We start from the raw sequence: 26122 nt of genomic DNA on the forward strand, positions 1-26122 counted from the left end.
AAATAAGGTCTTTCCTGGGGGAACCATAGTTAGATTCCACCGGTGGTCAATTAATACTGAAGAGGCCCGAAACGAGGCGAGACAGGAACCAACGTGCCGCAAGGTGCCCGGTATGAGACAAAGAATGGTTCGTATTGGTTCGACGAAGTTAAATAACGAAAATATGCCTCGCTATTTCTCGTGCAAGTAAATTCGGTCACCTCTTTGAGAAAACTAGCTCACGGAAGAGATAACCAGCCCAAGACGAAGACATTTGCTATAGGTGGTTCTGAAAGTTTATAGAATTACGATACCTATGTTGCTGATCTGCCCCCCCCCCCCCCTCTTATTTTTGGCCTGACCTACATATATAACGTGGTCCAGCAGATCACTGAATGTATAACGGCAACTTGCCTTATTCTCCTTTCCAAGTGGGTGGGAGTGGTGCGCCTTTCAAGAGACAACTGCCAACCTGCACCTCGCTCTTGATATGTTGATGTTCACACGATTAATAGTATAACACTCATTATTACTAAACTTGATATTAATAACCGAAAAGGTCCTTCCTACGGGGAAACGCGAGGACATACAAACAAGGCGAAAGAGAAACTACGGGCTAGCAACTGTTTCGTGAAGGAGGTACCATCTGTCTCAGGATGAGAAAAAAGAAAAGCAGTGAGACGAATGGTCTTGCACCGTGTCACATAATCTTCTCACGCTAGCATATGGGCCGCGTTCGTCAGCGGCACCTCGAACAAGAAGCCAGCCGGGATGCGCGAAGAAGCAGGCGCGTGCCCAGCACACCAGGCAGCATCCGCGGAGCACGCGAGGCAGCATAGGCCCACCCGTGCATCGTCGGTGGGCGCTGCGGCGTCGTGGTCGACAGACGCGCGAGGGGACCCAGTTTGAAAGTAGACAAGTCGGCGCGGGCGACAAAGTGGGTCATCCGCAGACGCAGTGAGTCACGCGGCGGTCAAGTGCTTATCGCGCGGGGCGCATCCACGGCACTTTCTCCCGCGTTGACTAAGGTAGGAGACGGGTGAAGGGCGCGGCCGGAAATCGGCTCGTTCCCCACTGGCTTTGATTCGGCCCCCGCTCTGCCTTCGCTACGCGACAGCGAGTCGACGAAATAGGAGCTACACCAAAAACAAAACCTGCACTGAGCAAAAAAAGAAGGCATGCATTCATTCAGTACATGTAAATGGTAAACGAAACTTCCTTTCCTGCCTTTGCTCTAGCCATAGACAAGGTTGCGAAATCTACCCTGGCGATCAAGAATGTCAGACGGCAAAAATTGATAAGCCCCACGGTGAGGGCACGGCTGGTGACACTTGCTTCCGTGTCGGAGGAACATGCCCACGATAACGTAACAATCTCATTCCGGTGATTTTTCACTCTTCGCCAGTGGTCTAAATTCTGACTCGACGTAGGTACTTGGCGTCGTGCGCCAGCTCACGTCTGACTGTGGAAAAAAGCAACTATTATTATGATGTTTGTTGAAAGAAAAAGGCCGCACCTGCGAAGGATGTCATAGAACGGCCAGCGAGGAGGGTGCAATGAAATGGGAAGAGAAAGGAGAGATTATAAAGCTAGAACAAAAGACGGACCATTTTGTATACTTACAGTATTTGCAATACATCAACCATGAGCGTATTTTACTCAGGGCATAGGCAGTGCACATGACGAGTACATTCGAGCAAGAGGTGAGGATAGGCCATTGCAGATAGAGCGTGGTTCCAGAAATTTGCAGTGTCCACACCTTTGATCCCTGGCTAGTGTGGAGGAGTTTCTGAGGTGGACGAACTACATGCCCCCGCCTCACTCCTAACCTCTCAGGCACGTACGCCGATATCTGGCAAATACAGATTCCTCTACGGTGTTTCCGCACACCATATGGTGCTTCCGCCTACGCTATCAGCCGGATCAGCCGACCATGGAGGGCAGATCGTCGGGAGGAATAGAAATGGTTGCATTATATGGTTTATACCAGCCGCGTACACATTCTGCGCGTGCGCGAGGGCACCAGGGGATGAAAACCGCCACAAACACGACACGACATGAAACTGTCCAGATCAATGGATACAAGCGAAGTTAGTGACAAAATTTGAACAAGCCAGCCTAGTATTTTTCCCTACAAATGTATCAAGAAAAACTCAATAAAATCTGCATCGTTGCCGATGAATATCTACGCTTCGATCTATGGTTGACAGAGACGTTCGTGGAGAAATAGCGAATAGCCGAGCCTATTTCTTGCGTGACGATATACCTACACGCAACGGTGGCACGGTAGCTGCCTGGCGTAATAGGCCTAGTCTTACTCAATTTCCGCAGGGATTGAAAGTGGTCACACAAAGAATTGCTGCAGCGACGCGAGCAACCGCCGTCGCAGAGCCGCTGTGGTCCGGCTGTAAACTGGCTTCTGTATCAGCCGGCTATCCCGACTTCCGCGCCCCCCGCCCAACGATCTTGAAATCGATCAAAAGCGCCGCCGTCGACGGTTATGCGGGCGCGGCCCTGAAAATGAACAAGGTCATCGGGTGAGAATGGCCACGAAAGAAAAAGAAAAGAAATATATGCGAAAAACAAAAATCGCTTCGTTCGAATGCAACCACGGATCCGGGCGGTTCTATCCGTTTGTCTGGAAAGTTCGACAGCACGAGGCTAAGCCAAACACAAGCACACACAATACGAGCGCAGGAACACAGAGCGTACAGCTAGCTCAGTGTGTGTGATACATCGCAAATATTAGAGCGGTACAACACGGCCCAATACACGACGATGCGTAGAATCTGCAGAGGCGGGCACGACAAACGAGAGACGGCGAAAAAACAGTTAACAAACGGCAGTAAAATGAATTATGGATCAAAGATATGCAAATCAATCGGAAGAACAGATGAACATACGCGATCCGAAAAGCGACTTCGTATTCCGAGTGCGCCACGGCATACTCGAACATAAAAAGAAATAAAATAAAAATAACAGCGCGGCAAGACATAAAGAACCCCTCTCCTTGGCGAGGAATGCAATATCATTAGGGACTTAGAAAAAAAAAGTACGTGGTGCTTGCTGTTCGATCAGGCACAGAAATAAAAACTCGATATGCGAAAGCCGCGTGCGAAAGGCACACATACGCCGTCGCCAACGGGCCATTACATTGTCGGCCGGGCCATTATAAATATACGCGAGTGAGAACGGAGCTTGACGCGATCGTGGCGCCGTGGCGAGAAAGACCTTGATAACGGCCCCGACCGGACCTGCCACAGGTATGAATCACGCGCCCGCTTCTCCTTTCGCATTATACATTTGAGCTCACCTCGCCACTATTATTGCCGCGGTACGCGGACAGGGGGCAAGCCCTTTCTCGGTGGCGCGCACGTTGGCGAAAAAGTTCCGACGGCGGGGATGGACGAGAAAGAGCGGCTCCGTGTAGCGGTGCAAATAGAAAGAGGGCGCGTCGACGTGTCCTTCCGCGAATTGCGCGCGATTTCCGAGCTCAATAGCCAGCCGTCTGGTCGCGTCGGAGATTCCTCGCGCGGTATCCCGCTGTTTGCTTTTGCGCGGACCCGCTCCGTGGGGCGGCAGACCCCGAAGGCTCAAGAGGGAGAGTCGCTCCGGCTTCAGATTAAACGCGCGTACTCACACAGACTAGGCTGCCATTTTGGCAGAATGAAACGCGTTTGCCAAGAAAGCACCGTGCGCCCTTCCTGAAAAATATCTTGCGCCATAGAAATTAAAGACTGAACTAGGCAACAGAGTGCAACTGCGCTGACGTGTACTAAGCAGAAACAGGGGCGTTTCCGTTTGTGTTGAGCGCGTTGAAATCGAAACCTTCGGTGAACACATACACGCACGCCAAACTGCGGCGCGCTTTCCCTGGTGAAAACACTCTTCAGAGACCTGTTGGCCCTACGGCTGGCTGTTGTTGACTACAGCCTCTTCGGGAAGAGCAAATCGCGCGGCCTGGCTGCCCGTGGTGGCTTACACGATGTCCACGGGAAGCTTACGAAGTTTTACCCGTCTACATGAGTTGCGCGCAGTGGAGAGAAGTGTTGCCCATTCTAACAAGATGACCGCAAGGAAACACGTAACTGCATCACTTGTTCTTTGGTAGCTTTTTTTTCGTTATTAAAAGAGCGGCTTCCCAAGCATTAGTTGCCCAGCGGCTCTATCCGCGTGAACCGAAAAAGCGGTCGCGCTGTGGCTCTCCCTCCGTCCCGGAGAGGAGTATGCGCTTTCGTCTTCGCTCGGCGTCCGCCGCGCTGCATCGAATTTGCGGGGCTCACCCACAGAAGCCCCGGACGACCGGTAGACAGCCGGCCAGTATGGCCCTACGGAAGCAGCCGTATCACTCCACACAGACACACACATTGGAGCCCCGTTTTGTGAGACGCTGACCACGCAGAGATTAGGGCAGGATATCCTCCATGTGGACTCCCGGAGCGCAGAACCTGCTGCTGACAGAATGGTCGACCATCGAAGGCTCAATGTGGGCCAGCAGAATCAGGGACACCGTTCGGATGCAGTTTGCCCAAGTGTAAGCTCGCAATGTGCGCTCCACGGATGGCGCGCGCATAGCTTGCGGTGCCAACGCTACGCCGAAAGCTCCAGTGCAAAACTAAATCAGGACACGTAAGGCCTAATGGCAGATATAGAAAACGTACATTTACAACTATAGTGCTGAAGCTCCGCATACGGAAGAATTTTGGTCATACGCTGGAGGTTGTTACGTGTCCTCTAGGGAGCGTTCTGCCGCAAACATTTTTCATATCGGCTCATTAATAACTGAGATAGAAATATTTCAGTGCCGCGAACCCACGATTTCAGGAGGCGAGCTCCACTGCATAGCGAGACTCTCTCTCCACTCGCCCCGTCTAGCCTCCGCAAGCGAAATTCCTTCCCTGCCTGCTCCCATGCCGGACCCCGAGGATCGCGTAACACATACGTCACGGGCCTAGACTTCACTTTATTTTTTCCTCGCTTTTTTCTTTCGGCGCTGCGCACTTCCGCTGGCGGTGTTGCGCGCGATCTGTTATCGTTTCGCGCAGCGCACGATTTTGCGCGCTGTGCACAAGGACACATGACTAGCGGTATAATACAATGCCAGTGGCGTAGCTAGGTCGTCTGGCACCCGGGGCCCTTAGCTCTTCTGTCACTCCCCACCCCTTGTAGTTGAGGAAGGCGATGATATCGACAATTTTCGGGTGTCTTCAGACGTATATGACACCCCCCACCCCCACTACTGGCCCCGTGCACGCGGGGCCCACGGCCCCCCGGCCCCCCCTGTTGCTAGGCCACTGTACAATGCTACACGAATACCGAAGCAGAACAAGCGGATCGCAGAGCATGATCACGGCGCTGAAGCACGGCAGAAAATGGCATAGTTTCGGTACCTGCGCACGTGACTGCATGACCGTGGGAACAAGCAGACGAAGCGGAAGTACAGCTCTCTTGCTTCGATGCGAAGTAAAACAAACAAACAATAACAACAACAAAAGAAACGCGCAGACATTCTGTTTGTGTGTTTTATCATTTCTCTAAGCATCAATTCGTCAATTCAAGCAACAGATCCCACAGATGATAGATGTCTTGAATAAATCTCGAAGTCACGTGTCACCACGATCGACGCCACACCGCGGGCAGCAGTACAAGGCGCAGGTACACGAGTACGTCATCCTCTGGCTTGGAGCGCGACGGCCGCGAGGAGAAGGGAAAACGGCGTTCGGTTTGAAATTTCAGATCTTTCCGTGGCGCGTAGCGATGTAATACTTTGCGGATACGATCGTTATCGCGCATTGTATGATCTGCGTTTGTCAGCTCAAAATGTCCAGACCTGGTGACGGGCCCATTAACAGCACTGCTAGATTGCACACAAGCTGTTTAGGCACGCGCGGTGTTTCACAAACGACGCCAGCTCAGAGTTGACATCACACTATACCACCATAAATAATGTTACGAAGGGAAGCAGAAGGTCGGATGGTGATAATACGACTCGGCACTTATGCTTTTGTATTGGTATCCCGAATGTATAGATAGTCTACGCAAATCACTGCCACGAGGAAAGGCACTGTTGTGCGCTACATATGCTCACAGAAATTTGATTACCGCTTCAAGACGCACGAAACTGAAGCAGTGGTTTGGCGAGCGCCCCGAGGCACTGTGCCTCCTGTCAAATGCCAAGCTGATAGCTTGCGACAGCTGGCCTTGTACATTACATTAATGTCTCACATGTCGCATTAATGTGCACATTCGTGTGCACGAATATCAAAACATAAAGTCACACCACCTTTCGCCTTGTATTTCTCCTTGATTTAAAATTTCTTTTTTAAAATTTAATCAATGTTCTGCGGATTTACGTGCAAAAACCACCACATAGTTAGGAGGTACGCCGTAGCGTGGTGCTCCGGGTTAATTTTGACCGCCTGATGCTTTACGTGCACCAATGCACCGCACACAGGCCATTCCTCTCTCTCTCTCTTTTCTCGCCCAAATTGAAATGCGGCCGCGACTGCCGGGATATGGTCCCGCGCCCTCAGGCTTACCAGCGCTACCCGCCGTGGTTGCTCAGTGGCTATGGTGTTGGGCTGCTGAGCACGAGATCGCGGGATCGAATCCCGGCCACGGCGGCCGCATTTTGATGGGGGCGAAATGCGAAAACACCCGTGTGCTTAGATTTAGGTGCACGTTAAAGAACCCCAGGTGGTCAAAATTTCCGGAGTCCTCCACTACGGCGTGCCTCATAATCAGAAAGTGGTTTTGGCACGTAAAACCCCAAATATTATTACTATTATTACCAGCGCTACGCCATAGCCACTACGCCACCACGGCAGGTTGGTTAAGAAGCAAATAGTCGTACAACGGTTATGGCAAAAATAAGGCGACACTTTTCGCCAGCCAAACCAGAGGATACGCAAGCAATGTAGCGGTTACAGTATAATTCTGCCATCCTTACTCGTGTTATTTTGAGACTTTGCTGTCTTATTAATAATATGATTCTTAAAATGCTCACCTAAATATGCATCGCACTTTACCGTCTCTCCATCTCCAAACTACTTTTCTGGTTTACGAACGAAAGCAGTCATGTGTCTTTTTATCCAAGCTTGCCCAACGCCGTGTAGACGTACACCTCCCTTCAACGTCGCCATTTTCGCCTCGTATACGTAAACTTCAGGAAGCATGCTTGGCCCGTATTCAGAAACCACCCTCGAATTGAGGTTTTTCCAGTGAGCCTGCCGAATGGATGCGACAGCGCCGCCGACTCGACGGTATAGTAAACTTTACACTTCCACTGTGGCCTCCCAGATTGGAGGCGCGCGCGCCGGTGATCTGGGAGACATGCTGCCACAAAGCTCCAAGACGGTTACTGCGATGAGCAGTCCCGTTAAAGGACACTAAATAGGAACACTGAAACAACTTATAACCATTGGTTATTCTGCGAGACGCAGTCTCCACTTGTTTGGCAGGAAAGTTTTGGTTAGTGGCTAAGAAAACGAAAGTCGAAATTTAGAGCTTTGAATTTCACTCGCTAACGACAGCGCAAGTGCCAAAGTCAAAATTTTTAAGCTGTCTTCGCGCGTTTGGACCGTCTCTGTGCGCCGAACGTTCTAGAAACACTGTAGCGTGAGTCTGTGGTCCCTCTAAAATGCACTGTAGTCTTTGTTTACCGCCATAATGTTAACTAGCCCCGCACAGATGCTCTCAAAATCCGTGACGTCACGAGCAGCTACTCGGAAGCTTATACTACGCTGACATTCGTATTTCATTCTTGTGACTTCTCTGGCTTGCTAACCCTCTGCACGTGGTAAGACCGACATTTTCGGTGATCTAGAAGCGTTATTACGAATATTCTTAGTACTGAACTTAGTATGTATTGAGAAACACGTCTCCTCTACAACACATTCCTGTAAACGCTAGGCTAATTCAACTTTAGCTCACGCATTGCGGGGCAGGAAAGCGCACGTCACACATAAATTTGTAGTAGTGGCTGTGTCACGCTGTTTCCTCTACAGTTGCGTTTTTGGGCCCCTGACTTACGCGACTACTTAAGCCCGCGTTTGACCGAGGAGAAAGTGACTAGTATTCCTGGATTAAAGTCTGCGAACCGAATCTCACTGTAACTGAATAACCTCATACAATAAGGCCTTTCTCAACTGTATCGGAACCAGTATGACTCCCTTGACGCCGCCTTTTTCGCGTGCCACATGTTGTAATGGCACTGCAGGAAAAGCTATTGTACTCTATGTCAGTGCTGCAATTCGTGCGCCTCCGTGTTGGTTGCTGTGGGAGACCAAATGTGTGGCGTAGGACACAGAACGAAGTCAGTCAGAGCGGTAGTGGTACTGAGAACACGTGTGCACTTAACATCGCGGCTGCACATTGGAGCAGGACACGAGCGGGGACAATGGCGGCCGCGAGGTGCTTACGACCGCCAGTATAGCCGTAGCACCCACGGTGGAAAGGGAGCTGTCGCCGGCGCACAACCTTCGCCTCCGTAGCGGGGCCGGCAGAAAAACACTTTGTCAACTCTTTCGCCCCTTAGACGCGCCTTCACAGATAGCGCATGAGGGGGAGCGAAAACGAATGAAACGAGCAAAGAGAGAGAGAGCTGCTAGGAGCAAATAGCCCGATGTCAAATGCCCTCGTCCAATATCAACAGCTCCGTCGTGGCAAACAACGCGGCCTCGTCTGCGAAGCGAGCAGTGCCGCAAAATTGTGCGAATGGCCGTCGACTGCGAACAGAGCCGTGATGCCCGGCAGGAGGAGGCGTCGGGCTTGCGAATACGGGAGACACGTGACCCCACCGCAGAACGCCTAATATAAGGCATACCCTCCCAAATATTCTATGTGAGGGCCACTACACGTGCTAACGCATTTACAAGAATCCACCTGGCGATCTTCGCCGATCTGGAGCATCCGAGCGGAAATCTACGGCACCGTCGTCACGTACAGCCGCCCTGATTTTTAATAATATAGCGCGAGCGTCGACTGAACTGCTGGTGAGCGCCTTATAACGGCGATAAGCGTGCAAAAGGCGAGTGCAACAAGGCAACAAGGCTCGTGCGCGAACTCTCGCCTTGTTGCACGCTTATCGCCGTTATAAGGCGCTCACCAGCAGTTCAGTCGACGCTTGCGCTATATTATTAAAAATCAGGGCGGCTGTACACAGTTCTGTTCGCAGGTGCTGTAGTCCGTACGGAATTACCACGATAATCTATAATACAGCTTTGGCAGCTTCACAGCGGTTTGCGAGATCTGTAGCAACAAAAGCACGCAAAAGTTGCTTCTTTTTACCCCTTCTCAAGTGTGGGAAAAGGCGTGCCCTTGGGGAAGGTGTGTTATGGATGTGGTAAACATTATTGATTGGCAGCAATACATACCACTTCGGCTGAGTGGAGAACATGTGGAAGCGAATGAACAGGGAGGTGGGGGCGGGGGTTAACTATGGCGACATGAAATTTTTTGAGTAATTATCGGAAAGCCTCTGCGCTCGCACTTCTTCACTGGGAGTTGGAAGGAGGATGGACCATTTGCAAAAATGTTGCTGCGCATCGGGTAGAAATGTATTCTCCAACAAAACAACTCCGGACTACAGAGAAGTAGAACGAAGTATTGTTAAAACATATTGGCGGGCTAGTTGGTTTGGATTCATGATAAAATGTGACAGCGCAACCAGACGAGGACAGAGATAGAAACCGACACGCTATTGTTCCCATTCAGCAGCTTCGCCTTTACTACCTCGGATCCCTGCACACCCTTATACTGTGGGAGGGTTCAGCGGTGGCAAAGGATAACGTCCGCAATACATTCCTCCTCGGTGGCCAGGTGCGGGTGAACTATATTACGGTATTCAATTTTCTGAGTAAATGTAGGAAAGCCTTTGTACTCGCTCTTCCTCTAAAGTTGAAGTAGGAGGGGGAGTAACGAAGGGAACCTAGTTTGTGGACGAGTTCTTGTTTGAAAAACCGACTTGCATGACTGCCGACTTCAATTTCTGCTATTTTTCTTTACATGCGGCACTGTAAGGATAGCCTTCCTCAATCATCGACGACAATAGCTGCATAACTCCTGCAATCGAACATTCTTAGATATGGAGCTGTTTCCTGCGCCTACTTCGAGTTCCCCCAGACCACATCGAATCGCAGCACAACTAATTGAGAAGCGCAGAAACACGGAAAGCACATTCCAGAGGAGCGCTCAAGCAAACAAGTTGAAGGCCACAAGTTCACGTGCAAATAAGTTCGTACGCCGCAGGCGGAGCTATTCAATGCTTGACTTTTCCAGAAAGCGAAGGGATAGCCCGGCACTGTTACAAGGAAAGTGGGTCCCGAAGCAAGACGGCTGTGATGTACCGGGAAGGCCTGGCAGCGTAGCCCCCATACGCCCATTGTGCCGACGCGTTGCAAGCCAGCGAGGCAAGACCACAGGGAGAAGTAAGGCACTGTGAAAATAAGGCACCCTGCCAGCCTTGGTCCGCCGTCGCCCCCACCTGGCTATTGTGACGACGAGTTGTGAGTCAGCAAGGCAAGACCGCAGGGGGACCAAGCGGCGACTCTCTTCGCCGGGTATGACACCATCGCACGGGCGCCTACCATTGGCCGAAAATGGCGTCATCTGAGCGGACTCTCCCATTGGCCGAACATGACGCGACTTCCAGTCCTCGAAGGGTTTAAAAGAAGCATTCGAGGGATACCAATTCCCTGATTGACTTCTCTCGAACTTCTTGCCGCGGGCCGCAGCGTCCGAGTTGCTGCCGGCCCGTAATGACTGTACGACTGTTACTTGACTCTCACCTCTCTGTATATAATGTAAAATAAACCCTGCCAAGTTTGTTTTCATCCCGAAGTCCTTCCTCAACCCCTGCAACATGCACAGGTACCCGAACGCACGTAAGGCCGGGAACACTTGTTTCGCAACCGCGTGGCGAAGCGCAAGGTTCCAAATTCTGCCGCTAGAGGTCGCTACGAGGATCCAGTGGTCACAGACTATCATCATCATCATGACCCATTTAGTATGTTGACCAGGTACTGGTTGGAAAATCGCCTTGTAAGGCAGCAGACCTACAGAACTTTGCAAAGTCCGTTAGGTTTTTTTTTGAAAAATTAATTACACTTGATGCACTCGCGTGGCATCCGATATAACAGTCCAACTAACGTCACCACCACAGTAACCGTTAATTTCCAGATTCAATTCGCAAGGTGCATCAAAATTTTTGTTGAGCGCGTCGAACTGTCTTGCAACTCAACATGTTTTGACAAGCCTTGAGCAGTGTGACTACTTCCTCACTGACCTCTGGATGGGTACACTGATACTCGCTAACAAAGTACGCCCGATGGTTCCCGCAGCGTCTCCACAGCGCTGATGCCGTTCGAGGAATATTTCCTAATAAAATTTTGATAGGACCCTAATAAGAACAATAATACAGTTATTTTTTTTTTAATTTTCTTTCAAACCTGGGGAACATACATTAATAAAGGCATCGGACACGTACAATTTGCGGAAATCTGCACGGTGGAGGAAGTTGCACGAAAGGGGACACTGTCACCCATGCACCAACGCCTTCCTGGGGTGTTGTAGTACTGCAATCTGGGCTAACCAGGAGGCTAGTAGACATCTAAGACTGAATAAACCGCCTTTATGACGAATTGCATTACGCTGTTGCGAAGCACGTCATCAGTACCTTAGCTGGTAAGAAAAAGCATGTTGCTTTTGTGCGGTGCCAAACCCACGTAGCCTTCGAGGTCAAAGTACAGGGGTGAGAGTAGAATAAAAAGATTCCACGATATATAGGAGTGGGACTCACGGGACGCGCCCTCCTAAAACATTTGCGATAAAGCCCACAATGGCACTTTCCTCGGCGTTCCCTATTCAAAACAAGTACAGGGGGAACGCGACGAACACTGCCGCGCCTGCAGGGAAGTTGAAGCTGATGGAGGGATGACGATTTCCTTTCATCAACTGTCTACGTGCTTATGAAGTCACCGCGAGATGCCTATTGTACTGCGGTCGAACTGCGTGGAGAAACGCGGTTCCGCGCAAACCGGCCGGCTGCAACTAAATTACGGCTGATGGGAACTGGAAGAAAGTGAACTGCTGTCGCGCGGTCATCATTCAGAGACGCGAGAATGCTCGAACCTGAAAAAGAAAAAAACAACATACCATACATAATACGCCGTGACTATACTGTGTACCAGACCAGAGCCCTTCTAATCTCCTTGCCGTTCATGTTCCGTAGCGTCGTGCAAGAGCACCGAGCTCGCGACCTAAGTTCACAGGTTCAAAACATGTCGACTCCGCGTCTATTTTTCTGTAAATATTGCCTCACTATTTACATTTCGCCTTTGTTTATACCTTTCAGGCCGCAGTCACCGTGTAATTTCTTTTATCGTCAAACACGTTGATGTGAGGTCTGGTCGACAGAACTGGCACTGAGATATTAAGTCTTCCATCTGCAAAATTAAAAACAAAAGTAGTTCATCCGTTGCGATGGGAGGAAAAGAAAAGTACTAATTTGGCTACTCTGTCGGCCCAGTGACACTACTCTTCATTATTTTTAATAGCCACCCAAAAAAAGCCACCACGGAGAATCGAGCGCTATGGTGTACTTTTTAAAAACGTCGCATGCTGGATACCTAGACACATTATGTGAAACAGAATTTTGGTGAGTCTCTCCAGCAATCTCTAAAAAACTATATAATCTGATTAGTGTACGTTTTATAAACGTCGTGTGTGAAAGTCGAAGTTATTCTGTAATCGAAACTACCCTGTTTTTTTTATTATTAATGTGAACTGAAAAGAAATGTTGGCACTATTATTGGGCTTGTTTATACTGGTGCCCATTCGGGCACCATTTTTTTAGAAACCTATAACCTCGCATTTGTAGTCGGCATTCAGTTTTACTTCCACACAGTACGAGAGACTCGGTGTCCGTCTTGTTTACGGGTTCGCGATGGGCATTTTGTGATTTGACATTTCTTTTACCCCTTAGCATAACTGTGAAACAATTTTTGAAAATAAATTTGTGCAGAGCTCCCACGAAAAGTGTGGTGTTTGGGACTTCTAATTTAAGTACAGGTCGCGGGTCCGGTTTCCGGCCGCATTTCGATTGGGGGGGGGGGGGGGGGGGGCAAAATATAAAAACGCTCATAACACTTATATTTGAGTAAGCTATACAGAACCCTAGGTTGGCCAAAATTGATCCGGTGCCCTGGAATGTACGGCGTCTACCGCATGTCCCCATAGTTGCTTCGTGAAGTATAACCTAATTAATCAATCAATTTTTCAGTTTAATACCCGGGCCACACGGGCACAGAAAATTGCATTCAGTAGTTAAGGCCTTAAGTTCCTGAATGACATTTTTTTTCGGCGGAGCTTCCACACGTCCAAATTTAATGACAATTGACCCGATGATGTCGATAACAGCGTCTTCTGAGGTGAGCAACTTAAGGACAATAATAGAAAGCTAAACATGCATTCGCAAGTTTAACCTGCTTTCATGGCTAGTAAAATGTAGAAATAAGCATACTATAGTACCGCTAGCTTTAGTTTGTCGCTGTCTCTTACAATGTTGCAACTGACGAAGCGCGATGGCAATGAAATCGTCTTTGTCGTATGCTTGTTGCCAACATTTAACGCGACTCCACTAGCAGCAGCATCTCTTCTGTATTTTTGTTTCTTTTTCATTATAGCAAACTTGATGCGCTTGTTTATGTGTGCTGTATGGCAACCCCTGAAAAAATTTGCAGCTAAATATGATGTCTCAAATAATTTAAGTAAATTTCACAGGGCATACTATGGCGTCGACAGTACGCATTTCTAAAGCCGAAGGAGTTCTGGCGAACCACTTCGGTGATGAATGGCATTAAGGCAAACGCCATTTGATTTGCCCGTGTGGCACACCATGCAAATGACATTAAATTTTAAGGCATTGGGAAATTAATGCCAATTTCTGTGCCGGTGTGGCACGGGTGCAACCAAGCACGTTCCGATAAGTTAAACAAAAAAGAAAAAGGAAAGCAGCGTCCACCGGAACGAAAACGTCGCATAGAGAGGCACTCCACTGTATCGCCTACGGCTTGACCGATAGCGTGCTGCCGCTGTCCGCTCGCATCACGATAGCAACAATAGCTAACGCGCGGGATTTTGCTGGACGGAGCTTTTGTCACGCTCTTTGAACATCTTGAAGGGGCAGCGCAAAAAGACGATGACAGAAGCCAGGAACACACAGGACAGCGCTGAACTCACAACTAACTTTATTCGAAGGAATACGTACACTTATGTACACAACCCATAGCCACGTGCTCTCCCATCTATGGCGTCATTATCGGTGCGCAGGCAAAAAACACACAAAACCATTTAATCTAATGCTACGCTATGAAGCGGCTTAAAAATTCAGATTCACTATCATGCAAATTTATCGATGGCATGCTTACACAACGCGACCCTTTTTTTCCTGATATAGAAGGCCTCAATAATCACCCTCGTAGTCTGATTTTTGTGCGTGGAAAGTATTGTGGTGTCTTTATATATTGGAGTACACCCATGCTCAGAGCAATGCCGCGCGACATGCGAGTAGACATTACCCGTTAGTGAGCGCCTATCTACAGACGATCTAATATTGAGGCAACGACCTGTTTGACCGATGTATACGTGACCGCAGGAAAATGGAAGTTCGTAAACAACTCCCATTCTACAGTGCACAAACGGGGAAGTATGCTTAACAGTACAGCCTTTCCCAGCATGTGTGGAGGCAGCCTGGGCCAATTTCCTATCGATCTTACCACACATTTAGATGAACTTGTTAGGGGCAGAGTACTGTCAGGGTACTGTTAAGCATACTTCCCCGTTTGTGCACTGTAGAATGGGAGTTGTTTACGAACTTCCATTTTCCTGCGGTCACGTATACATCGGTCAAACAGGTCGTTGCCTCAATATTAGATCGTCTGTAGATAGGCGCTCACTAACGGGTAATGTCTACTCGCATGTCGCGCGGCATTGCTCTGAGCATGGGTGTACTCCAATATATAAAGACACCACAATACTTTCCACGCACAAAAATCAGACTACGAGGGTGATTATTGAGGCCTTCTATATCAGGAAAAAAAGGGTCGCGTTGTGTAAGCATACCATCGATAAATTTGCATGATAGTGAATCTGAATTTTTAAGCCACTTCATAGCGTAGCATTAGATTAAATGGTTTTGCGTGTTTTTCGCCTGCGCACTGATAATGACACCATAGATGGGAGAGCACGTGGCTATGGGTTGTGTACATAAGTGTATGTATGCCTTCGAATAAAGTTAGTTGTGAGTTCAGCGCTGTCCTGTGTGTTCCTGCCTTCTGTCAACGTCTTTTTCCGCTGCCCTTCAAGATGTTCAACCAGTACCAACTCGCCCAAATGTCGATCCTTCTACGCTCTTTGTGGTGGTGCGAAGGTGTCGCGCCGTGTTTTGTTTTTTTTTTACTTATTTATCTTCAAGACTGGCAGATACATTGCCAGTCAAATACAGGCGTGTTGCACTCAACTCTGAACGAGCGAAAAGTACGATTAAGTGTCGCACGGGAAAGGTGCAACTTTCTAAACTCTAAAGCTCAAGAAGTCACCGAGGAAAGCGGCACACTGGCCGACGCATCTGCGGACAACAAGGCCTTATTCTGAAATGTTCCGCCTATAGAACGTGACTAGCGCCAACATGATCGCCGTAGCACATACGGCATGTATACCACATGGGCCCACACTAGCCTTGGCTATGGGCCCAACAGTTGTTTGCTTAAGTTGATGTACAAATTTATGATGAAATAAATGATGTCTAATTCGCACCCGTCGACTCGTGCCCGAGTGCGTCACGCCGATTTGCACCAATGATTAATCCGCATCGCCTGCAGAATAACTGATCTGTCGTCTACGCGACTTCGAGATAACGTTAAAATCTGCTAAGTTGCGAAGCTTTAACACCACGGACGTCTCGAGAACCTCGTGGCATTAAGCGAATTATACAGCGTCGATAAGCACACGTGAGCGCCTGCTGATCAATAAAAGAGAGGGGACAAGGGTACGATCTGCTCACTGCAATAATAATCGAGAGCATTGAAGCAGCAACAATTAAGACACTGCCCCCGGATATCGCTTACCGGACAAGCATGGAAGCAAGAATCAGTCGTCGAGAAAGGGTACGCGGATCATCAATAAACGACGTGGTATCGAAAACCCCACCAGCCAACCGGAAATTCCATATAACGAAAAAAAAAATGTTGGGTTTAACGTGCTAAAACCACTTTCTGATTATGAGGCACGCCGTAGTGGAGGGCTCCGGAAGTTTCGACCACCTGGGGTTCGTTAACGTGCACCTAAATCTACATTTCACAAAAATTGCAATAAGTTACAGCAACTGGCAATGCGAAGGCAGCATGATAGCAGTGAGGCTGCATCGCCAGGCTTTGCGAATGAGGGCATCAAAATATTATCAAGTCCCTTATACAGCCTCTATATATCGGGTACAACCGATCAATTGTGTCGATGCGCCTCGCGGCGTGACCACAAAATGATGAACGCGTGTCTTGTCGGAGTTCAGCTGCTTAGTGTCGATTTCTGCCACAGCGCCTAGACGCCTTAAAATGCGAAAATAGTAGCTGCCGAGTCGAAATATGACGTTGACAGCCGATCGAAAAGCAGTAAAACAATGCTTGTCACACAACTTCGCAATGCCGGGAGCACACACGAATTTTCGAACGCCCAATCGAATTTCAGATCAATGTCATCCGAATTTGTTCGCAGAATATCGTGCACCGCAGACTGACGCGATTTCGTTCGAGAAGGGATGTGCATGCCAGAAACGCACGTTGGGTAGTACGCGATCCACTCACCATGCTCCCGTCCATGTCGTCCGATTCGTGTTCCATCCGGAAGGCTGGAAGCGGGATGCGGTTTTTGACACGAATTTTGGCAGTTGGCGGGACGCAGGGCGAGAAGAATGACCAGCAGCACAAACGAAGCGCTGGTTTGAAGCACACCACCCCCCGACGATGCTCAGACGAAGCGCTGGCAAACGTAACAAACTCGCCGCTACAACAGCGGCGCACTATGCCAATATCAAGCACGGAGGTCCAGTCGATGACACGGTAAGATGGCACGCCGAAGTCCCCTTCACTTTCAGTCAAGTCGATCAAAGGGGAGGCATACGTTCACGCACGTTCTCAATCCAAACGGTGGAGCAGATCACATGGGTTACAGACGGGCTCGCGCCGAGTGCAAATCGTCTAGCGCAATAGTACCGCGTACAATCGCCCAACTGCATCGGAGGCAGCCTACCAACTCCGCGGTTACGAGAAGCGCGCCGCCGCCGCAGTCGCTGAGGGAGAGATAAAAGGAGAGAGAGAGAGAAATCCAGAATGAAGCTCCGCCCTGCGCGCGCTCCGATTGGCGCGCCGCGGCGCCAATCGGGTCTATGAGATTCTAGGCGATGATAATTAATTGCCCGATCAGTCTGGAAGTCTGGAGTCGGGGCAATGCGCGTTTGCTTGATCCGTGCAGCAACCGAAGACAGCCAGCCATATTGCGCTCAAATTCGAGCGCGCTTCTCCGCGCGCGCGCGCTACCTGCCTTCGGCCGCGGGCTGCACTGACTGTGCTTCTTTCGTGGCGGCGCATTTGTTCTGGTGTTTCCGTGGCGTTTCTTGTTTCCTGCCTTTCGATTTTTCGCTTCGGGGGACCACTATCGGTTGCTGTGAAACAAAACAAATCGAGGCGCGTGTGGCAAGCATGTTTTCGACCTCACCGACGTATAAAGGAAGGGTCGTGAGTAACGAAGTTACAACGAGTACCGTAACAGTTTGCTGGAAGGAGTGAAAAATTTGAAGGACGCTTCAGTTCCGCCTTTAAGAGTGAAACGCGACAGCATTCAAGGACCGCTGATGGCTTTTCATGTTCACCGGCAACTAGCTTTGGTGGTAGAAGAGTGGTTAGGCATGCGTGGTTCGGAATTATTTTTGCCAAAGCGACGACCGACACAGGACGCCGACGCCGGATTGTCTGCGTCACGGGGCCATTAACGCTTTCGCATTAAAAGCTGTCGGGTAAGCAGGGTGTAGTGATCGCCTTGTCAAACGACGTTAGATTAATGTACTTACGTTTTTAAAGCCCCGTGATTGCTCAAAGCGCCGTCAATTTAACTGAACGCTGGCGATAAACGAAAAACATTTGCACGTCAGAATAAAACGCACGAGTAATTTTCAGAAGATGAGAAAATTACAGCGCTAAAAAAAGAAGAAATGTTAGAGCGTAGTAAAGCTAAGATACGAACAAGTCACTCACCCTAGGAGAAATGAGAACGTCTCATTATACGGCGTCAATAGCGCATGTCGTGCCATCTCGTGGCTGGTGGAAGAACCCGTTCGTTTAGGTAACTGCAAAGTTGCTTCTGCGACTATTCAGTGACGGCAATACACTCCAAATCATTGGTGTGCGCATTGTCGGCAGGGTCAATCAGACCCAGCGGAGAATGCGTTACCCCCAATCACTTAGATGAGATCAGATCTAAGTTTTGCCAGATGCGAAACATGCGGGGAGGGTGTGCGAGGTGAGTGCGCGATCTCTTGCAATATGCGCGGCAATTTCCCTAGCGAGAATATTGCTTCAAGGAAATATTTCAGCAATTCGTGGGAAAGACTGCAAGCAGTTTTGTTAGCGAAAACGACCCTATGAACTGACGTTCGAGCGATAGGGTAAGCATTCGCGGCGAGTCTTATGCGGGACACTTGCTGTACTGTCGATTGTACAAACCTATTGAATGATGAACCTATTGTAGTTGTACTGGTGTGGCGCGCACGGTCAATTTACAAAATAAAAAAAGAATACCCTGTGTTCGTGTAAAACATTCGTGCGGCTATTTACAAGGAAACAGCTGCCTTATTGCGCAGAGTTTCAGCTTTTCTCTTCCTTGCCTTAGCTTTGGCATCCAATATTTTGTCATTCATGTTGAAGCAGTAGTTCTTCAAGAAAATATTAGTGTTACGCCACAAAAGGTGCCTTAACACAAATTCACATTTGTGTCCATCCTCGCAGGCGTCGAACTCTGAAGAATCATCACTTTCTGTACAGGCACTTCCAGTAATTGAGCAGTTAACCTTCCCGTATTTTTCAAAGGTAACTATTTAGAGAAGTTCTGAACATTTTACCCTGGAGTGCGGTAATACAATGAAGTTTGCACGTGGTAGCGCTCTAATCCAGGCACTCTGGGCTTCTTCAACTTGTGGAAACTTGAAGAGATAATTTTTCAGCCCCGATTAGGCATATCTTGGCATGGCACTCCACATTCCGAGGCAATGAAGACTCGCTGTACACAATCGCAAGCACAGCACAAGTGTTGAGACTACATGCACTGGTCACATCAAGAAAGAATGTGCGTTCAGAAGCATGCAACAGCATGGCCGAGCATGCCGGGACTTGTTTAACCCCGAAGCTATTCAAGGAGCGGCAGTGCTCCTGGAACTAATCGAATTGTTGTCGCCGCAGTCGGCCCCTCGGTCTTCTCCGAGAAGCCGGAGTTAACCATTGTATATGTTCCATGATTCATTTTCAACACAGGTGCGCCGCTCGTAGCTTCGCAGCACGCTACACGTAACTTCTATGTAGGCCTCTTAGACATAATCGCTGCGCGACGTTCCGCTTCGCCGAGTTCCCGACCGACGATTTGACGCATGGTCAGCTAGAAGGCCTTAAGTTCTCTAGAGGGTCTTCACACAACGCCCCACAGAGAAAGCCTCCGAGACACGATACTGTATGAGAACAGCAGAAGCCGGTCGAGAATACAAAGCTTAGACCATCTGCGAAAACACACGCTAAAGCCATCTTCATTCAAAACCCGGAATAGGTACCTGTGGCTAATGGTACCGAAAGCCTTCTCCTGGTCGAAGGAGCAGAGAATGCCTGGAAGTTTCCTGGCATTTGCCCAAAAACGAAGGTCCCTGACTGCTAAACCGCGAAGCTTAGTGGAACGCCCCTGGATACAACATGCCTGGTATGGACCCAAAACAGTGTTGAGTACTAGAGTGAGTCGCGTACAGACACTTTGCTATGAGCTTGTAATCGCAGTTCAGAAGCGTGATTGGACGCCATGATCTTAGATCGGTGCTTGTCGATTCATCCTTACGATGAAGAGAGATTAGTCTCTCTCTCTCTTTGGGACACTGACAGAGTCCCTTCACTGAGTAGCCTGTTCACCAATGATGTGAATGGCTTCCCTAACAGTGTCGAAAACTTCACATAAAATTAAACTGTCAGACCATCGGATCCTGGACTACGGTTATGCTTCATAGACATTGGAAAGACAGCTGAAATGGCAGTTGACTCTACATACAAGTTCATGTAAAACTGCCTCGCCAATGCAAGAACTCCACCTGGTAAATCGACTATGCTCCCATCACTTAGAACTACCAGGGAAGAGAGAGTCTCTTCCTTGAAAGATGTCTACGTAAGGCATTTATGCTGCACCCCGCTTTCATTTCCCACTGCTCTGCTCGGGTAGAGGCTCTCAAGCCATCCCAGCGTCGCTGCAGGAGAATGCGAAGTTCTTCTTGGAGTGAGGCCAGCGCCGGAGTAACATAAGGGGTGGCTTCCACGAACATTTAATAACGAAAATTATAAAGAATTTATGAACGAGTTCTTAAATTCGTTAATATTGTCGTTATTAAATGTTCGTGCAAGTTGCCCCAGGCCCGCAAGACAGTGGCTTCGAGAGCAGGAGCATCGCGTCGAAGACGATTTTAATCTCGCGCACTCGACGCATGCCCCAAACCTGAAGCACACGCGCACACTGGCCTTCAATTCCTCCCATTCTCTTCCTTCTAGATTCTCCCTGTTGTGGAGCGAGTGGAAGAAATGGCCGATATCTCTGCGGTTGCCTGCCTGTCCTTTAGGAGCAGTGGATTTAGGCGCCACGGTCTCTCCCCTTGCGAGACTAAGTTCGAATCGGCAAAAACTCAGAATTAGGAAGCAGTGGTTGCTAAGAGCAGAAGGAACCAGTCGTGAAGCATTCATACTCGTGTCGGAGCTCGAGTCGCAGAAAATCCGGTGTCGGCGTCGGACCATAGAATAAAGAACCAGCCTTAAAGAAGGGAAACTGTAGCTTCCCCAGGGATGCGAAAATAAGCAGCAGAAGCACATGAAACTTACGTAGGTGGACGCCAGATGGCGCTGCTCAAACAGGAAGCGGAAATGAAGTTTCTTTAGAGCAAAATTCAATATGGCCGTTTTTCGCCGGTAGCGTACGCCAGTACGAGCCATGCTGGCCCTGCTGGCTATGCGGCATGCCTCATTGCGTTGGGTGCCGCGTAGCTAGTGCGTTCTAATTGCCAGGAGACCAAAGAGCCTCTACACTCTAAGAAGTAAAGGAGGAAATGGGGTATTGAGGTTACTCCTTTAGGGGAGCAACTGATCTGCCACAACCATTCCTCCCTTTAGGGGGCAAGTGCGAAGGGATGAACTGTTACTCCCCATGCCGTTACTCCTCCGAGGACTAACAGTTGCTCTTTTCCGATGCTCCTCAAGGGAGTAATGGTCATTATTTCCGATGCTCCGGAAAGGTGGAATTAGCCCACAAGCCAGCTACTCTAACCACTGCACCACGGCAGATTGCTTGACGGGGTTGAAAATTGAGACAGGTTAAGCATTGGCATGCAGGTGCGGCAATGAATGTAAAAGCGACTCGGCATTTTGTGTATGCTGTGCGGGGAGAGTGTAACGTTGAGCGTACCTGCAACCATAAGCGAGTGCGAAAAGAAATCTGCCCGAGTATTCTTAGGGTGCTTTAAACTTAGGCACTACGCGATGTAAACGTGTATATGCGAGCTCAAACCGGGCACCTAAGACGACAGAGACGGACAATTGCTCTGTCGCTTAGTGTGTCCCGTTTGAGCTACACATCGCTTCAGTTAAGTTCGTAATCTCCTTGGAACGGAATGAACTTAGGTACTATTGACCAGCACAATCTGGCAGTCTATCAATGACTTGCGCGTTTAATGTGTATCGCTCACTTATGGTGTGCCCACGAAGGGCATGGCTCTTCACATTCCAACTTTAAATTTCACGCAATTTTCTCACAAAGAGGCTGCTTTGCATGTAGTTCAATAGACAGTGCACTAACTTCGAACTATTCACGATTTATAGACAATACAGTTTTTGCCGCATCACTCCACGACACGGACGAAAACAGCGGAGCGCATGGGGAGTAACTGTTGCCGTTCGTCCTCCCGTTGCTCTCTTTCCGACCAGGGACTAAACACTTACTCTCCAAAATTTGCACACGACACGCACATCCATGCAGTTGCTCCTTTGAGGGACGAAAGCGCCCTTTTTAGGACGAACTGCCCAGTTACTCCCGTTTTCCCCGGAATTCTTCTTAGAGTGTACTGACGCCCATACCAAAAAGCCACAAGTGTGTGAACAGAACATGCGACTTTATTGGCAGAAGACAAGCAGTGTACATTCTCGTGCAAGAGCAGAAATAAAATTTGCATGTCGAGATACACTGGAATCATTGACGTGAGCTTGTAAACTGTTCACCGTCGTCGTCGCACATGGCGGTTTGGTAACGAGCGACAACCAGCAGCGCATGCAGATTAGACACAGTGTCCACCTGTTTGCAACGACAGTCGCCGTTAAAGATGAGCAACTTGCATTGCGAAGCAATCGCGTGACGCAGGCATCTGCTGCCGTAGCCAACACAGCGACATGGACTACCCGGAATTTTAGCGTTCACTCATTTCCAACTTGCACGTTTCTTTCGGGGGCCGCTAATGTGCGGCTCACACTTGGTGTCCCACTTTGTCTCAATATAGACAAGTCGCTTTCGTGGGCACCACTTTTGCGGGCCTTTCAACCCATGTGGCTATCAACTTCATACACGTCAGACCATGTAAGCACGTATGCTTGTCTCTGTCCATGCCTAATCGCGGCCGAGAAAGGCCATAGGCACAATGTGCCCATGGCTGCAGTAGGAAAGGGCGAACGGGGAGCACGAATCACGGTGTGTCTAAGTTGGGAGTCTATGTCGCTGTGCAGACTGCAGGAGCAAATGCTTACTTCGAGAGACTGCTTCCCAGTGCAATTGACCAGGCCCCCGCATCTGAAAAACGTAACACGGTGACCACAACCAAATGGGGCAGCGAAATCAGATTCTGCAATCAATCACTTCAGTGTAGCTTGTACGAAGACTCAGGCTATTGAGGAAGAAGAGCAAGCATCAACGAGACTAGGAATATGGGAATGAGAAAGCATGCATTCAAGAAAGAAGCCACTCTGCTCTGCAAGCACTGAAGGCTAAAAACATTAAGAAAAGAAAAATGGTGCATAGCACACGGTGCGAAGGTTAATGCAAGATAGTGTCCGATGCTGCATCAGCTACTTCAGGAGAGGAATTGCACATGACAACATACACTTGAATATACTGCTACATATACATTATGCCACTAGACAGCAACCGGTACTAATCAGAATCGGTTGACCATTATATTTGAATGAGGAAGAATGATCTCTAACAAGAATGAGCAATGAAAAAGCTTGCATTCATAGAAAAATATACTTGGCACGAATGCAATTGACATGGCCAGGAAGCTGATTAAAGGTAAACTGACGGAAATCTTTTGGCCAGCGTCGTCCGTGCTTGGTCAGAAGTTGCAGATTCATCTGAACACGAAGAATTACTACAAAGTCCTTTTTGAGTTACCTGGATGAGTCAGCCAATGTCCGTGCTGGTAGAATGGTGGCTGAAGCTCTCTTCAGTCTTGACACAGTCCTCCGTAGACTTGATATCTCATCCAAATTCTTCTGCATCTGCTTCTTTGTTCGTGGTGTAAAAGCCTTGCAAATTTGGCTCCAGCCCCTTCCTGTTGGTGTAGATGGGAGCGCTTGCGATGACTATCTGCTTGCATTTGCGTGGCGCAGACCCTCTTGGGGCAGAACAGTGGCATATGAGATATACAGATTAGCCAAACTCATGTAGTGCTTTCTTTTATGTTCGAACCAATTATGTTGAATTATAAATATGAACAAACATTAATGTCTGCTACAAACAAATGACATGTATCTCAAGAAGTCCAAAAACAAGAAAGGGGCTGGCAGATGGAATGGCACACTGTGGTATAAACTTTTTTAAACAGGGTTGAAGTACCTCAGACAGGCTGGCCAACGTTTCGATAGGTGGACCTATCTTCGTCAAAGGCGGCCTCGTCATCCTCGGCGTGTTAGTTTTAAAGGGTTAGTGCGGTGACGTCACGTGCGGGTGTTGTCGCTGGCGGCTGGTTTTAAAGAGAGAGATTACAAGAGGGAACAGGCGCTGTCGTCCGACGTCTGTGAGCCTCATTCTCAAGACGAAGGGACAAGAGTGTGAGAGTGGGCACGCGGGGAGGAAAGAAAAGAAATAGAAGCAGAAAAAAGGGGAAAAAAGGGGAAAAAAGGCAGGGGGGTGCCAGGGCCGTACCAAGACACAACAAAGGGGGGGGGGGTGAAAGAAAAAGAAAGAGAAAAATGAAATCTTTAAGAAATACGGGGGCTTGGGAGCGTGTTGGGGATGCGAAAGGTTAGGAGGTATTCAGGGGAAGTCGTTGGCGGCATGTTTTTGAGGCATTAGAACGGCCGGTCAAGCAATAGGTCGAGTAATTTTGAAATAGTTAAGGTGGCGACGGGGAGTCTGCGGTGCAATGTGTGGGGTGACTGAAAGGCAGCGGCATGGTCTTTCAAGGGGCACTGCCCCACGCGCTTAACGTAGGTGTCGTTACGGCGGCATCCAGAAGGCGATACCCTGGGTTGAGGCGCCGAAAAAGGCATATTGACTTCGGAATGTGTTGTCGAGGGGGTTTAAAAAAAAGAAAAAGAAAAGGACGAGAAAAGGGGGCAGGGGGAAGGGGGGGCGAAATCGGTATAGCAAACAGGAGGGCGACGCGTGCAGAAGCGGGCGCGGGCAAGTGTACATGGAATAAGGGGATCGTACACTTGGTATAGACGTAAAATCCTGAAAGAGTACATTAAATTGAGTAGTAGGCAGGAAATTTTTTCCCTTTTCTTCCCCTTTCCCTTTCCCTTCCCCTCTCTCCCCCTCTCCCTCCTTTTCCTCCGAAATGAAAGAGTAGGTGAGGTTAAGAATTAAAGTTGGCTGGTGGCCTAATGTGTTTTGTGTATTGGTTGATGATATGAGAGTTTCAGATTTAAGTTACAGCTTTTAGAGATTCTAAGTTGCCGCGTGCCAAATTAATTCCTGTCGGGTGTAGGCAATTAAACTTGTGTATGAGGTATGATTCCGTGTACTTCCTTTCGCGAGGGGAACGGAAATTTGTTTGTAGTATATAGAGCCTTGCTTTGTCAAACATATGTCCATGTTCATTAAAGTGGCTGGCTACTGCTTTGGGTAAATTGTGTTTTGTGTCCGCGCGGTGACCATTGAGTCTTGTATTGATTTGTTGTCCGGTCTCACCTATGTATTGTTTGCTACAAGCAGCGCATTCCAGACAGTAGACTACATTGCTTGATGTGCAGGTGAAAGCCGAAGTTACCTTGTGTGTGTAATTCGACGCTGTACTTTTTACTGTAGTAGTGGATTGAATGTGTTTGCATGTAGAGCACCTGGGGCGACCACAGGGATTGGTTCCCAACTTCTTCTTTTTCTGTAGTTTGGCGTGCACAAGAACATCTTTAAAATTAGTGTTGCGTCTGTAGGCTACTCTGGGAGGGTCGGGAAAAATCTTCTTAAGTTTCTGGTTGCTGGTGAGAATCGGGTAGTATTTACTTAGGATGTTATTCACGTTTGGGAGTGCGTTTGAGAATTTAGTAGTAAGAAGAGGCGTTGTTCTTCTTGTGATCTTCGGGCGGGGCTTGAGGACCTCGGCTCGATCAAGTTTGGTTGCAGCGATGTAAGCTGTTTGAAGGTCACTGTTTGGGTGGTTCCTGTTTGATAGTGTTTCTTTAAGGTGATCGAGTCTATCTATGTAGTCTTGGTTTTCAACGCAAATGCGACGTAGTCGTGTGGCTTGGCCTTTAAAGATGCCTTGTTTGCAATGTCTGGGATGGTGGCTGGTATATTCTAGGTACTGTTGTTTGTCGAAAGGTTTCCTATACAGCGTTGTCTTTAGTTCACCATTGTCAATGTATATTGTTGTGTCCAG

The 26122-nt window shown here is 48.7% G+C and overlaps 1 protein-coding gene across 8 annotated transcripts in view; it reads right to left on the reverse strand.

Moving 5' to 3' along the window:
* The window catches only part of LOC135904029 (AT-rich interactive domain-containing protein 3C-like), a 247089-nt gene extending 229760 nt beyond the window's left edge, over positions 1-17329 (reverse strand). For 3 of the 8 annotated variants that reach the window (XM_065434606.2, XM_065434615.2, XM_065434626.2), the window contains exon 1: positions 16836-17328. In XM_065434606.2, coding sequence (XP_065290678.1) covers positions 16836-16871 — 36 coding nt within the window. In that variant the 5' untranslated portion in view covers positions 16872-17328. Of the gene's footprint in view, positions 1-16835 lie in introns of all 8 variants that reach the window. The other 5 variants (XM_065434632.2, XM_065434638.2, XM_065434643.2 and 2 more) reach the window with 3 other exon arrangements.
* Positions 17330-26122: the final 8793 nt, after the last annotated feature.

Source organism: Dermacentor albipictus, chromosome 1 (assembly GCF_038994185.2).
Source record: "Dermacentor albipictus isolate Rhodes 1998 colony chromosome 1, USDA_Dalb.pri_finalv2, whole genome shotgun sequence".
NCBI lineage: Eukaryota > Metazoa > Arthropoda > Arachnida > Ixodida > Ixodidae > Dermacentor > Dermacentor albipictus.